Source organism: Ochotona princeps, chromosome 2 (assembly GCF_030435755.1).
Source record: "Ochotona princeps isolate mOchPri1 chromosome 2, mOchPri1.hap1, whole genome shotgun sequence".
Taxonomy (NCBI): Eukaryota; Metazoa; Chordata; class Mammalia; order Lagomorpha; family Ochotonidae; genus Ochotona; species Ochotona princeps.
In genome coordinates this window covers 107226520-107240730 of record NC_080833.1, presented here as the reverse complement: position 1 = coordinate 107240730, position 14211 = coordinate 107226520, and the positions used below count along the sequence as shown (strand labels likewise).

Genomic DNA, 14211 nt, shown 5'->3' with positions numbered 1-14211 from the left:
GACATCTCTGTGTGGCATGCACTTCTGTTGGAGATGTTGATTTCCAATTGCTGCAAAGTGAATCCACACTTTGGGTGGGTGGCATTTGGATCCAAATTTCCAAGACTATGTCCTGAGACCCTAGCCTGGATAACAGATGCTTTACATAAGACATCCCAAGAAATCACCATACTGACCTCAGCGCCAGAGGGACTGCCTGGGAATTCTAGGATTCAGCTTAGGAGGAGATAAAATCAGGAATAATCCAGCATGTACTCTATTTGTGCAAGAGCCGCTTTGTGCTCCTTCCAGAAGCATGACTCATCTGAAGCCCAGCCCCAGGATCCCGTATAAAACACATTCCTGCTGCTGACTACTCACCTGCTGAGCACCTCAGGGATCTGTCTGTGGCTGTGTCTGAGATCAGGATGAGTATGTTGATGAGGATCCAGAGGAAAGATGGGGGCAGGCTGGAGAGCAAGCTTGAGAAAAACTGAGAAGACTAGGAAAGAGGACACAAGTGGACAAGAAGAGAGGTCAGTGGTAACAATTTGCTCTGGACAAAGCAGAAGCCAACCCAGGAAGGATTATCCCTGTGGTCAAACAGGGAAGTGGTGAGTGATCCTGGGCTGCTGTAGCCTTGCCGATCAGTGGCCTAAAGGTACTGAGTAGTTGCAGCTGATCCGGGTTGAACTCAAGAGCCAGGAACTCCAGCTGGGTCTCCCATGGGAGTGGTGGGGCTCAAGTACTTGAGTCATCATCTGTTCCTTCGCAGGTGCATTAATAGGGAGTTGGATTGGACTTGAACCCAAACTCTGATAGGCATGGACCTTCCAAATGGAGCTTAGCTTGGACAGATTCATGTGGATAGAACTGCAATATACATAAATGTCTTTGGGGTTAAATTATATGAAAATCCATTCCAGTATTTGAAATGTTGTCTTATATACAATTTCTTCAATCATTTATTCATCACCCAGCAGATAACCAAGAACAGTAGAAGATCCTAGAAATGCAAATGTAATAGAGACATATTCTTTATACCAATGAAATTTCTGTAAATGCATGTTTTTACGTATCTTTCTTCACCTTAGAAAAGGACTTCAGAAACAGGGAGAAAAGTAACAGCTCTGCACAGTCAGTTTCTGCCTAAATTTTTATTTTGTCCTTCAGGTTGCCTTCAATCCCACCAAGATGTCCTGTCAGAAGAAACAGCAGCAGGGCCAGTCCTCCCCCAAGTATGCTGCACTCACATCCCCAGCCCCAAGCCCACCTCCAGATTCTCTCCCTCACCCCCTGATCCCAGCAGTGGACATGGTGGCTGCTTCCTGGGTCACCATACATCCTGTTAGCCTCTTCAAGGTTCTGATGGTTGTGGCTGCAGTGGTGGCAGCCGCAGTGGCCATGGCAGCGGCAGTGGCAGTGGAAGCAGAAGCAGCAGTGGAAGTAGAAGTGGCAATGGCAGTGGAAGTGGAAGCGGCAGAGGCAGTGGTCAGTAGTCTGCAGGCTCCCACTGCTGTCATGAGAAGCACTGAGAGGCACATTGGAGGAATGACAGGGCCAAAGCCCTACTGCATTGTTTTTCCCTTTCTTTTCTCTGTATGGGTTCCCTCAACTGAATAAACTTGTAATGTTTTCTTCCCTGAAGCAGTCACCTTGGCTTTGCAAACTCAATCTGTTCTCATTTTCTGTGTTCCTCAGATTGGTGGAAAATACTATAAAATATATATTCTGCCAACAGTAAACTTACTTCAAAATGTCAGTCTGGCAGATGTTTTTATTCTATTGTTAATTTGTTTTGCATGAATCTCAATTATTTTTCCTGATGTAAAGATATATTTGTATCCCTTAGTGTACTGGAAAAAAATAAAATTATTGAACTTTAATACATTAATTCTTAATGTATTTATATCTTCAAGAAACTTAAAATTGTGCTGGATTTGCAAAAACAAATAAATAAGAATTTGAATTCCAAGGTGAATCCAACATAAGTTAATAATGAAACAGCTATGTCACTCAAATCATTTAGATGGAAAATATTGTTCACAACTAATGTATCTGCAGCTTCATACATACCTATATAAGACAGTATATCTCATTCCCTTCTACCTTTCTCCCCATCCTCCTCCCCCACTTTTCTTTTCCTTCTCTTCCCCTACCTCCTCCTCCTGGTTTCTTTCTCTGTCTAGGTGTTAAAAGGATATGCTAAAGATAGCTGATTGGCTTATGCCTACCTGGAAACTGAGTAGGAAAACTTTCTTCGTAGCTGCTTACAGTTGGATTGCACACATGAGCACACACGCACAACACACATGCACACAGCACACAGGTCAAATGAGGTACTATTGAGATCTAGGTATTTATTTTTAATCATGTCTGTTTACAGTGATGCACTAATGAAGAATGGAATCCAATGAAACATTCCCTTCTCTTCCTCACTCTGTCCCACAAACAGGGAAGCCTGGTTACCAGGCTTTACTGATTTACAGTCCTCTTGTCATAAGCATTGGGTATGACAGATTAGATATTGTCTAAGCTTTATGGTCATGCAGGAAGCTCAGCTGAATGAACCAGTAGAAAAGACAGAAGAACTTTGCTGGGCCTTCCAAGTAAGCCCTCTTGAAATAAACTACAGTTTTGTTGCTGTTGTTGTTATTGTTGCACTTATAACCACTGGAAACTACACTATTGATGTCATTCTATGAGCTCAATGTCTTTTGCTAGCTCTCCATGCTTCAGCATGCTCGTGTCAAGCCACAAAAACAAGCCACTCTGGCTGTGTGAGATATAGATTTGCTTGATGCAAGTGATTGTTACACAAGTTATGGAGGGGTTGAGGCAGCAGAAGAGGGATTTGGGATGACTCTGAGACCTCTGAGAAGTGGGAGCAGAGCAGCACTGCTCAAGCTCCTGTCTGTGGTCTTAGGACTTGCTCATAGCTGCATTGGCTTTGAAGGAAACTTAAATAACACTTTTTGGACCCAGAGCAATGGCTCAGTGGCCAAATCCTCATCTTGCACTTGCTGAGATCCCATATGGGTACCTGTTCATGGCCTGGTTGTTTAACTTCCTTTCCAGCTCCCTGCTTGTGGCCTGGGAAAGCAGTGGAGGATGGCCCAAGGCCTTGAGACCCTGCAACTGCATGGGAGACCCGGAAGATGCTCCTAGAGCTAGGCTTCAGATCAGTTCAGCTCTGGCCATTGTATTACTTGGGGAGTGAACCAGCAGATGGTTCATCCTCTCTGTCTCTCCTTCTCACTGTGAATCTGCTTTACCAGTAAAAAAAAAAAGAGAATAAATCTTTAAAAAATAGTAATAACCCTTTCTATTTCCCCCTTACAGAAATCCCTAGTGTGATAACTTCAGATCACTATTTGAAATTCTTGTTCCCCAGTTCCCAGAACAAAGCATTGGGTTGGGGATAGTGTGAAGGCCAGTACCATTCTTGGTCATGACCAGGTGACCAGTCTTTCTGAGATCCATTAAACTGAGTTGAAAGGGTCCTGCGTCTCACTCCATCCTCCTGCCCCTATCTTGGGATTTACTCTCTGGTAAGTCAGGATTCATAGAAGTAGGTGTTCTATGGGATCTGAGAAATGATGTAGTGTTCAGCTTCTGAGTATCTCTATGGTAAATCCTGAAACAAGTCAACCAGTGACCCTTGAATAACTAAGATATCTAAGAAGAGCAGCCCATAAGACTGAATGACACAGACAGTCACCTGCATTCTGGTAGGGCTACCAAGTGCGTATTTTGACCCCTCCACTAGGAATCTACTGGACTATTATTGAGTGAATCCATCCACAAGTCTCCAAGAGCCTGTGTCCAATTAGACAGGCTCTGGAAACTTTTAGGAATAACCCATGACTCATCCTGGCACTGGAACCAGTCACCTAATTTTTCCATGCCTTGCCTTCCTAGCCTATAAAATGGGTGGGGCATTATGCCACTCACCTGTTTTGGTGGCATAAGAATGCTATATCTTAGGGTTGCTGGTGCTGCCTGAAGATGTTAAACCCATTAGTGAGGCCTGAGCTCACAGGGCAGGAAGTGAGCCAATCAGAACTCAGAGCTGGAGCAAGATTCACAGGCTAGCTCAGGGCAAGATGGTCCTTAACACAAGATGGTAAAAAATTGTACCATCCATGAAAGGAAAACCCATTCATTCATTTATCTTAGCGGTGCTTTTCAGGCCCTGTGATGGTATACAGTGAATGTTTCCAGTGTTACCTACTTTGGAAACTTGTAGTCTAGTAGAAATAACTCCATGGACAGTGAGACTGTTTAAGAATGTGTATTATTTGTAGAACAGACTCCACAATCATAGAATAGTATGGCTATGAGAGGCCTTTTCCAACTTCTTTATTTTAGAGGGGGAAAAAAAGCCTAGCAGCCAAGAGGCAACAGAGGTAACAGCAGAGACACAATCAGTTCAAGAGCTCAGGATATCCTACTTGTGCCTAAAATAGCTTATTTTGTTGTGTGGTTTTGTAAGTCACTTTCTTCCCTTTGAAGTTGGGCTGTCCCATCCTACGTATGAAATAGATGAATTTTTTCCTTAAAGATTTATTTACTTTTATTGGAAAGGCAGATTCACAGAAAGAAGGAGAGACAGAGAGCTTTTTCAGTCACTGGTTGACTCCATAAACAGCCAAAACAGCTGGAGTTGAGCCAATCTGAAGCCTGGAGCCAGGAGCTTCTTCCTGGTCTTCCATGTCTTCCATATGAGTGCAAGTTCCCAAGGACTTAAACAATCCTCCATTGCTTTCCCAGGCCACAATCAGGGAGCTGGATGGGAAATGAAGCAACCGGGATACAAACCAGTGCCCCCATGGGATTCCAGTGCATGCAAGGTGAGGATTTAGCCACTGAGCCCTACCAGCAGGGTCCTCACATGTCTTATCAATGATTATCTATTGGCAACTGAAAGGAACAGTTCCTAAATCATCATGGATTTTAATACTAGTAACAGCATCTTGTAATGGGAAAACAATAATATTTAAAGTCTTTTAAACCTAAGTTCAAACTCTGACTCTTCTCCATCTATAGATACCAGCATGGAAAAGTTATTAATCAATGAGTTTGCTTATTTGATACAGTTTTATCAAGACTGAACTACCAAGCTAGCACATGTAAGTGTATGAAACAAAAAGAGGCTTTCCATTCCACAAACATCAGGCCTGGATGGAGATTGAGATTGGAAACTTGGGAGAACAGGAATGTGGTGGCTTCCCTCCTCACTGACTCTTCCTTATGGGGACTTCACAGAGGAATGTGACATGCTCACAAGGGATAGGAGTGACAAGAAGCAGCAGGACCCTTCCCCTGTCTGAGGCAGAACCTCTTTTTCTTGTTACCTCCAAATTATTCAAGGACAAATTTTGAAAGATCTGACTTGGGGTCAGGGAAGGCCTGGCAACTAGTGGGACTTTGCATTTCTTGGTTTCTTCATTTAGGAAGCTTGGGAGTCTTAGGTCTGACAGGTTCTGGGAATATGAATATTCATTATGGACAAATACAGTGGGGCTGTATGAGATTGGCTGATATGAGGGAGTGACATTTGGAACCAGTAATATAGGTTTAGGTTCAAGATACATTCTACAGAGGGAAACAACACAGGATCCGGGAAAGAGCATGGGTCTTGGAACTACACCAATTTGAATTCAGTGGTACTCTGTTGTCTCCTAGCCTGAAGACACTGATGTAGAAAAATGGCTAACACAGCCCACTTCACAGGGTAACTGAAAAGATGAGCAAAACAGCACAGGTAAAAGGCTAGGACAGTATTCAGCAAACAGTTAAGTTCTCAATAGTTATCATTTCCATCTCTCTTGCTGTATCTATTGCATTAAGGAAGGAAAAGAAGCAGAAATTCAAAGACAATGTCACATCCAGAAACACAAATATCACCTATTGAGGTGATTAAGATGATGGCCTGTATAAAAGGCCTGCATGCACTTGAATTCTGGCTTCTCAACTGACTCGCTATGGGACAATAGGTAACCTCCTTAACCCTTCAGGGCCTTTTTGCATCCTTCCATAAATGTGTCTGTTAGACACATAAAGTGTCTTCTATGCAATGTTGAATTCCATCATTACTGTTGTCATGCAGTGTTCATTGGGCTTAAATTCTTTCCACCATGGGTATTTTGGATTGTAAGCCTGTAGTAAGGTCAGTGAGAATGGTGAAGGCAGGGATCGTAAGAGAAGAGACAGTCTAAATATAGAACCTGGGTTCAAGGGTTATGAAGCACCCACCCAATTTCTCAGACAAGTTTACCAAACCCGATAATCTATAAAACAAGCTGCTTCTTGGGGGACTTGCTGCCAAATCAAAACAGAGGCCATTGGACCAGCCTACATAACTACAAAGCCATCATGGGGCCTCCAGAAACAATATTGAGTGTAGATGGAAAAGACATAATATAGCTTTCAGTAAAGTATATGAAAGATTGAGGAACTAGCCACATCTTGGATAAACCCTTCAAGACCTACAAGATGTAGAAATACTTCTTTGGGGACAGATCCTTCAGAAATAATTCACAAATTCTAGGGGAAAAAGGTGGGCCTATTTCATGAAGAAGAATCATTTATCTGATGTTTGGGAGAACTCAATGTCAAGCAGAGGCATGCCCTACGTCTAGGTGAAGAGGCAGGGATACTGGGGAGGAATCTCACCAATGCAACACCAGCCCTTATCCGCGTGATCTCCGGTGCTTCATTTAGATGCCATTAAATTGCCTCACTGCTGCCCTATAAAAAGTCTCCCCACCTGCCAATTCCTCAGATCATTGACTTATTCCAGTCCTGTTCCTGCCAGCAACAAAGGTAAGTCTAAGCATATGGTAAGAAACAGCCTGGGTGAAGTTGGAGTAAAGAACCAAGGCTTGAAGGGAGAGCCAGGAATAAGCACTGGGGGTACTCATGATGGAGGTTAACAACAACTGCTGGTGGGAAGAAGTATAGAGCCTGGGGAATGACAGGAGAGGAAGAGGTGAGAGCTGAACTGGAAACCAGCGTAGGAAGAAATTTCAGAGAACTAGGTTCCTCATCCATTCTCTGAGCATGCACATGCCATCTGCTCTTGGGTTTGGGTGCTAATTAAGCACATTGATGGTTGGGTTGATCCAAGAACAAATGGTGAAACTTACTCAATTTAGAGCTTGACCTTTGCTCGCTGTTGGGTTGAGCTTGAGACTCCTGTTGGTTAAGGACCTACTAACATACAGGGTGCCACTTGTCTGGGATGGAAGAATAAGGAAACCACTCTGCTTCAAAACGTGGCAGAGGGAAATCAACTGTGGAAGAGAAATTTCCCAAAGATAATTCACAATGCAGACACTATTAAGAACGAAGAAGAAACACGCAGACATCAGTTTTTCAATCCCTGCTCTTTGACAAAATTGAGGACAGAGGTAGGCAGTGAGATGTCTGGCAACAATCAGGTAAACGTTTGGAAATTAAGCCTGAATTGTCTGACTCAGTTCATCCTACTTACTTACCTTGATTTTTCTCAAAAACGTCACTGCATTCAGACAGATCTATCTAATGGGAATGCTATAGATTTCCTTGGAAATCTCAGTCATTTTGCTCTGTTGACATTTTTTTTTCAGACCTTGCAAAGTCATAGCAATATGTGTGACCAGCAGAAGCAACCACAGTTCCCTCCATCTTGTGTGAAAGGTTCGGGATTGGGAGTTACTCAAGGTACCAATGGTGCTTCTGCGAAAGGCACAACTGTCTATGTTGCGGGCGCTGCTGGGGGCTCTGCTCCAGGTCCCATTGTAGGCTCTGCTACAGGACTGTCTCTGGCTCCAGCACAAACATATGTGAACTATCCAGCTGCAGTCCCAGTTCAAACCTATGTCAAGTACCAAGTTCCATGCCAGACTCAAACCTATGTGAAATGCCCGGCTCCCTGCCAGACATATGTGAAGTGCCCAGTGCCATGCCAGACAACCTATGTGAAGTGCCCAGCTCCTTGTCAGACGTATGTGAAGTGTCCAACACCATGCCAGACAACTTATGTGAAATGCCCAGCTCCCTGCCAGACGCAGACATATTATGTCCAATACCCAACTACTCGCCAGAGTTACTATGTTCAAGCTCCTGCAGGTGGCTCAACTTCCCAGGGCTGTGCTCCAGATCCATGCTCTGCTCCGTGCTCCACCAGCTACTGCTGTCTGGCTCCTCGGACCTTTGGAGTGAGTCCCCTGCGACGCTGGGTCCAGAGACCTCAGAGCTGCAACACGGGATCCTCTGGCTGCTGTGAAGATTCAGGATGCTGCAGCTCTGGGTGTGGAAGTTCTGGATGCTGCAGCTCTGGGTGTGGTGGTTCCGGGTGCTGCTGCTTGGGAATTATCCCCATGCGCTCCCGAGGTCCCGCATGCTGTGATGATGGTGATGAAGATGACTGCTGCTGTTAAACACAGACGGATAGCCCTGCTGCAGAACTGGCTACCCTGCTATGACTTTCAAAATGCTCATCAGTCCTTGACCTGGTTTCTGTTATTCCTAGGGACATAGAACCTCATCGCTTCACTCCCTATTTTGCTTTTCCATCAAGGCAGCCTGCCAGAGATTGCGCAATCCAAACTCTGGCAAGAATAAAGCTTTGAATGCAACTCACAGTGACTTCCTGTTTATTTATTTGGCGCATGTTTACATTTAACCATCAAAAATTCTCATGCCTCTCTCTCTCTTTCTTCTTACCTAAGAGTAAGATCTGCATAAATGTAAATAGGAGCACTTAACTAAGTGAACTTCCAGTCTGGGATTCCCAGGACTTCCAGAATGCTGTGGATAAACTTCCCTACACAAATTACCAGGGTTTGAGATAAGAGACTTAGGCATCAGGGGCTACCTTTCTTTTGAAGATAGTATTCGGTCACAATGCGGCTGTCATGGTGACATTTGGGCTTCACACAAATTTGGACCTTGATTTTCTGGTTGTGGGAAGGTGTGTGAAATACTGTCTTTCTGGGAACATCCATAGATGACAGCCCTGCTACAGCCAAGTGGCTTGAACCCAGGGTGAGCTTTATGGATTATGCTTTCTCATCTAATTGGATTCTTTTTTTTTTTTTTTGAGAGCAGAGGGTAGAAGCATGAAGAAAGAGGCTAGGATTCCTATGAATCAGGTAGATATTCTACAGGTTCACCTGGTGGTGAGTGAAGGCTCTCCAATCAGAAGATGGGCCTCATGGAATGAGCACCTAAGTTCAGTCATCCCTCCTTATTGTCACTTCCTCATCCATTGTGTGAAGGGTTCTGGAGAGTTTGAGGCAAATTTTCATAATTAGCAACTCTATAATGCATGCAATAAAAATAAGTATAAAGGGTAACTGCTCACTCAGAACAACCCCAAAGGCCTTGTGTTGGGGGGCCAGTATACTTGGTGGTTGCAAAGGTGAGTGGATGGATAAGAGCAAGGGATGGCGTGTTTCTAAGCAGTCTGTGGTTTACTAGAAGAGGCATCAGCAGAAAGTCATCTTGACTATTTTGCTGCTCTTGGATATTTGAACACCTGACATTCCTCAGGTCATCTTTCATTCACCCATCCAGATGATTAAACTTGCAGCCTATTCACTGGACACTCAGAGCTGGGAAGAGCCTTGTCCAGGACCATGAGACCCTGCCTTCAGATTGGCTTAGTTCCAGCCATCGTGGCCACTTGAGGAGTAAACCAGCAGACAGAAAATCTTTCTCTCTGTATCTTCTCTTTGTAGATCTGCCTTTCCAATATAAATAAATAGATAAATCTCTTAAAATATACAATCAGCATGAACTATGTAAAAATAGTGCAGAAATTCATAATGAAATTAAAATTCAACTTCCAGTTCTGAGCTATTTCCCACGGATGGCCTTGATCAGTTTTTATTATGTTTATCCAGATCTTTGTCTGGATCTTCTAGTGTCTGAAGAGAATGGTACCCGCTAACCTTGTCTCAGTACTGACATACCATGTATTATAGTGAATCCATTGTGCAACTTACAACCCACGGCTAAACACCCAGCCATATGTCCTCTTCAACTGTTCAGGAGACCCTCATTAGATTTCTCCTAATGCTCTCTAGTATCTGTACATGAAGGCTTCCTTGACTTTTTCTCCCCTGGCCTGCTTTTCTGTTCTCCTCCTTCTAACTCAGCTCTTGATACAGCGTATATTGATGGTTTGAATCTATTGCTTCCTTGTCAATTTTCTTTGTGTTTTATCCAATCTTGACCTTTTCTCTTCCAGAGAAACTTACCCAGACAAAAAAACCTCTTCTGTCTGCTCTCATTATCCCATTTTATTGATGTATAATACAAACGAGGAAAATATTTATAAGCTCAAGAGGTAAAACTATTATTTAGGAAGTAGGGAGTAAGAGTGGAAGCAAATTAGGGAGGGGCTAAAATCTTCGCCTTGAATGCACTGGGATCCCATATGGGTGCCAGTTCTAATCCTGGTAGCCCTGCTTCTGATCCAGCTCTCTGCTTGTGGCCTGGGAAAGCAGTCGAGGATGGCCCAAAGCCTTGGGATCCTGTACCCACATGGGAGACCCGGCAGAGGCTCTGGACTCCTGGCTTCAGATCAGCTTATCTCTGACCATTGTAGCCACTTGGGGAATGAACCATTGGATGGAAGATCTTCCTCTTTGTCTCTCCTCTTCTTTGTATATCTGCCTTTCCAATAAAAATAAATGAATCTTAAAACAATTAATAGGGGACATAAATAAAATTTATTTGTGCTGATTCATGTAACTATATTTTTGTTACTTGTTTTTTAATATCTCTATACTACAAAGAGCCATCTAATCACCCTTTGTTGTATCTTTGCTCACTCTCTCTTCTGGTTTTCCTATTTTTCCATTTCTGTTATTATTACATGAGCTGCTATTGATGCTCTTTTCAAATGTTTTAAAGTTTTAGATTGAAGTTTAACAAACTTCCAGGAAAACACACAAAATACTGCTCAAGGAACAGGCTGTAGAACTATCAGCTAAATCCCAGGGAATTGACATACACCTTTGAAAACAAAATTCCAAAGAACCACGAAGCAAGGGACTGGGTTTGAAAATGTGAGATTGTGTACAACAGAAACAGCTTTCCATAAACTGAAACCTCTGGGAGGACCCAGATGTGTGCTAGGAGGACTTGTGAAAAAGACACAGTCAAGAGATGAAGCAGCTAAGGACTCCAGGCTTTCACTGCACCCAGGAGAAGCATCTCCAAGTGAAGTCTGGCACCTGGGAGGGAGGACCTCTCTGTCACACAAGCTTTGTAGACTGGGGAACACTCAAAAACCTGGCCATTTTGGAAGAGCCACAGGAGCAACTTTTATGTTGGGTTTTCATGCTCTCTCTCATCTGGTATTAGATAGCTATTTAACATTTATTTCACTCCAGGTATTACCTCTATTATTTTGGAGTTTGGAGGTTATAACACACGTGCGCGCAAGTGAACACATACACACACACATACACACGGAATAGCCAAATAATAAAACAAATATTAAAATGCATCTATAAAGCCATGAGCTAGCACAAAAGGATATATAGTACTCTACAGCATGAAATTTTACTTGTTCAGCTGAGAAAGTATAGCTTGATCCTAAGGTTCAGTAGGAGTTGATTACGGAGCAAGGGGATAAGTTATCTTGCAGAGGCCAGGGCACAGGTAGGGCTCTATGGGAGGAGAGAATTTGACGAGAGAGGGAGTAATGACGCAGTTAGGCAGGATGAATTTGTGGCACCGCTGAGGACAGAATCGTCAGTGAGACTTCACACAGGTGATATAAAATGATTTGTGGCTCTTAAAGTTCATCTTTCTCTGTCAAACGGAATTTACATTTTTAGAGTGTATTTTTAGAGACACTCTATAATGATTTTCCAACAGCATTATTCTACACCACCATCTCCCAGACCTACCATGTGTAGGTTTTAGTTGGCATATCTGTGAACTTGGGTCATAGGATTTCACATGCCAGCAGTTAGTGATCTTTGTCTCCTAGTGTAGGCATTTTCACACTAATATTGGCCATTTTAGTTTTACAACTGATAGTTCAGAGACATGGCCTCCAAAATGTTCACCCTACAGAAAAATTTATGTTCTACCATAGCTCATTTTTTAAATAATGTAAGACATCTTGATGAACCATGTCTTGCGTAACATAATCCAGATTTTCCCACTGAATGATTTAGGGACAACGGCATGCCCAGACTACAGAGTCAATCCCATGAGAAACTGGAAAGAAAATGCTTGGATGGCCTGAGGCGCTGATGTCCTGGGATCGGGGATGAACACATTTGCCAAACTTTTCCTTGAGTAAAAATGTCCACCGTGTAGAATCCAACCTTTTCTTGAGGTTTATTTATTTTTATTTGAAGAGCATATTTACAGAGAGAAGGAGAGAGGGTGACCTTCCATCTTCTGGATCACTTCCGAAATGACTGCAATGGCCAGAGTTGGGCTGATCTGAAGCCAGGAGCCAGGAGCTTCTCCAAGGTCTTCCTCATAGGTGCAGGGTCCCAAGGACCTAAGCCAACCTTCACTGCTTTCTCCAGTCCATAAGCAAGGAGCTAGATCAGAAGTGGAGCATCCAAGACATAAAGCAGCATTCATATGGGATGCTGATGCTACAGGTGGGCAATTAGTCTGCCCCTGCTACACTGCATCATTCCTGAACAAGAAAGCTTCTAAAATGTATTCTCTTCCAGGACAATGCCTTGTCCAAAGCCATTGATAGATAAGGCTGTTATATATTTATATAGCTTCCCAAAAGAAACTGCTAACAATATAGCCATGTAACCTAAATGTTTAATTCCTACATGCATATTTTACATATATTGTGTATGAACATATAGCCACAAGAATAAACAATAGCAAAGTATTGATTCATGATTGTTAAAAGGAAGGACAGAGATAAGTGACTTATTTACTCTGAGTACTTTATGCTGGGTCCTGGGTCAGTACTTTATTTGTGCTGTTCTCTTATTAAAGTAATGAAGTGTTTGATCTGAACTACTGAGCAAGTTTGAAGGTAGCTGTACGTAGGACTGAGGTGACATCTGGACTTTTGAGCCAGGTAGATCTGTTTGCTGTCTTTATGACCCTAGATGTGTTACTTGGGTGCTGCACTCAGAGGCTGTGTGTCATCACACCATGTACAACAGTGCCAAACACATCTGAAGTACACAACCTGATAAGCCTTTTTCTACCCTTGGTTGGAAGGACTGTATTAGTAAGCATGAAAGGTAACTTAGAAAGAAAGAGAGTGGCCATCACAACAGATACAGTGTTGACAGGGTGTTATGACTTTCAATGTTTAATTCTATAACAAAACACAGCAAGAGAAGGTTTTAATTATAGATCAAATTATGAAAAGAAGTAACCTGACATTACAAATAGCTATTGTCTCACTGTTTCTCCAATGCCTCTGTTTTCTCAGCTCTGTCCCCATTCTCTTTGTAACACTGAACAAGCCACTTCACCTCTTTGCAGCTCATTTTCCTCCTCTCTAAAATGAGGCTGGGTGGTGTGAGTTGATCCCTGCATGCATTTTCCAGCTCTCATGGTCTTTTCTTCAATTCTCTGAATCCTCCTCTCAGTGCAGATGATGTTGTAAATAGGGTACTGCTTTGATGTGCAGCTACTTGCTTGCCTTAAACGAGTATAGGAAGTGAGGCATCTGGGTTAACAGTTCCTCTCTTGGAATCAGTGCATGACCACAAGAGGGACTCCAGACTAGGTCCTTAGACAGAAGTTGACTGGGAAACATCATGATCAGATAGCATTCCCTGCCATCCGTGTAAGCATCTCCACCCAGCTGATGGTAGCTGGTGACCTGATTATCACATCTGCTGTGTAACACAGTTGAGTGTTGGGGTGGACTGAGCCACAGTGGGAGCAGAGGGGGTGGAATAGTATGCACAGCATCAGAAGGCTGAGAAAAGCCGTACCTGAGTAGCCTTGTGTGCAGCCCACGTAGATACTCTGCTGAGAAAACTGTTCATCACAGCATACTAGCTCACTCTGGAAGAGCTGGGAACCAGGCCTTCTTAGCTTATCGAAGCCAAGCACAGGGTGGCACTCAACATGTACTTGCCAAAGAAAGGAATGTCTCCTCCCTATTTTATGTCTGTCCGATGGGTGATTTCCTGTATTGTGTGAATCCAGTCTGATGACACAGGGAACACAGGAGAAGACTCATGGGCTTAGCTTCTATGGATTTTACAGACAGAAAAAACC

At 43.2% G+C, this 14211-nt stretch overlaps 1 protein-coding gene across 1 annotated transcript; it reads left to right on the top strand.

Moving 5' to 3' along the window:
• Positions 1 to 7613: 7613 nt before the first annotated feature.
• Positions 7614 to 8405, top strand: KPLCE (KPRP N-terminal and LCE C-terminal like protein). Its single transcript, XM_058660929.1, has 2 exons — positions 7614 to 7710; positions 7756 to 8405. The coding sequence occupies exons 1-2, from the start codon at positions 7614 to 7616 to the stop codon at positions 8403 to 8405; spliced, it is 747 nt and encodes a 248-aa protein (XP_058516912.1).
• Positions 8406 to 14211: the final 5806 nt, after the last annotated feature.

Coding starts and splice junctions, on each gene's coding strand:
- KPLCE (XM_058660929.1), top strand. CDS start 7,614: ATGTGTGACCAGCAGAAGCAACCACAGTTCCCTCCATCTTGTGTGAAA. Junction 7,711..7,755: donor CAATGGTGCTTCTGCGAAAG/GCACAACTGTCT, acceptor GCTCTGCTCCAG/GTCCCATTGTAGGCTCTGCT.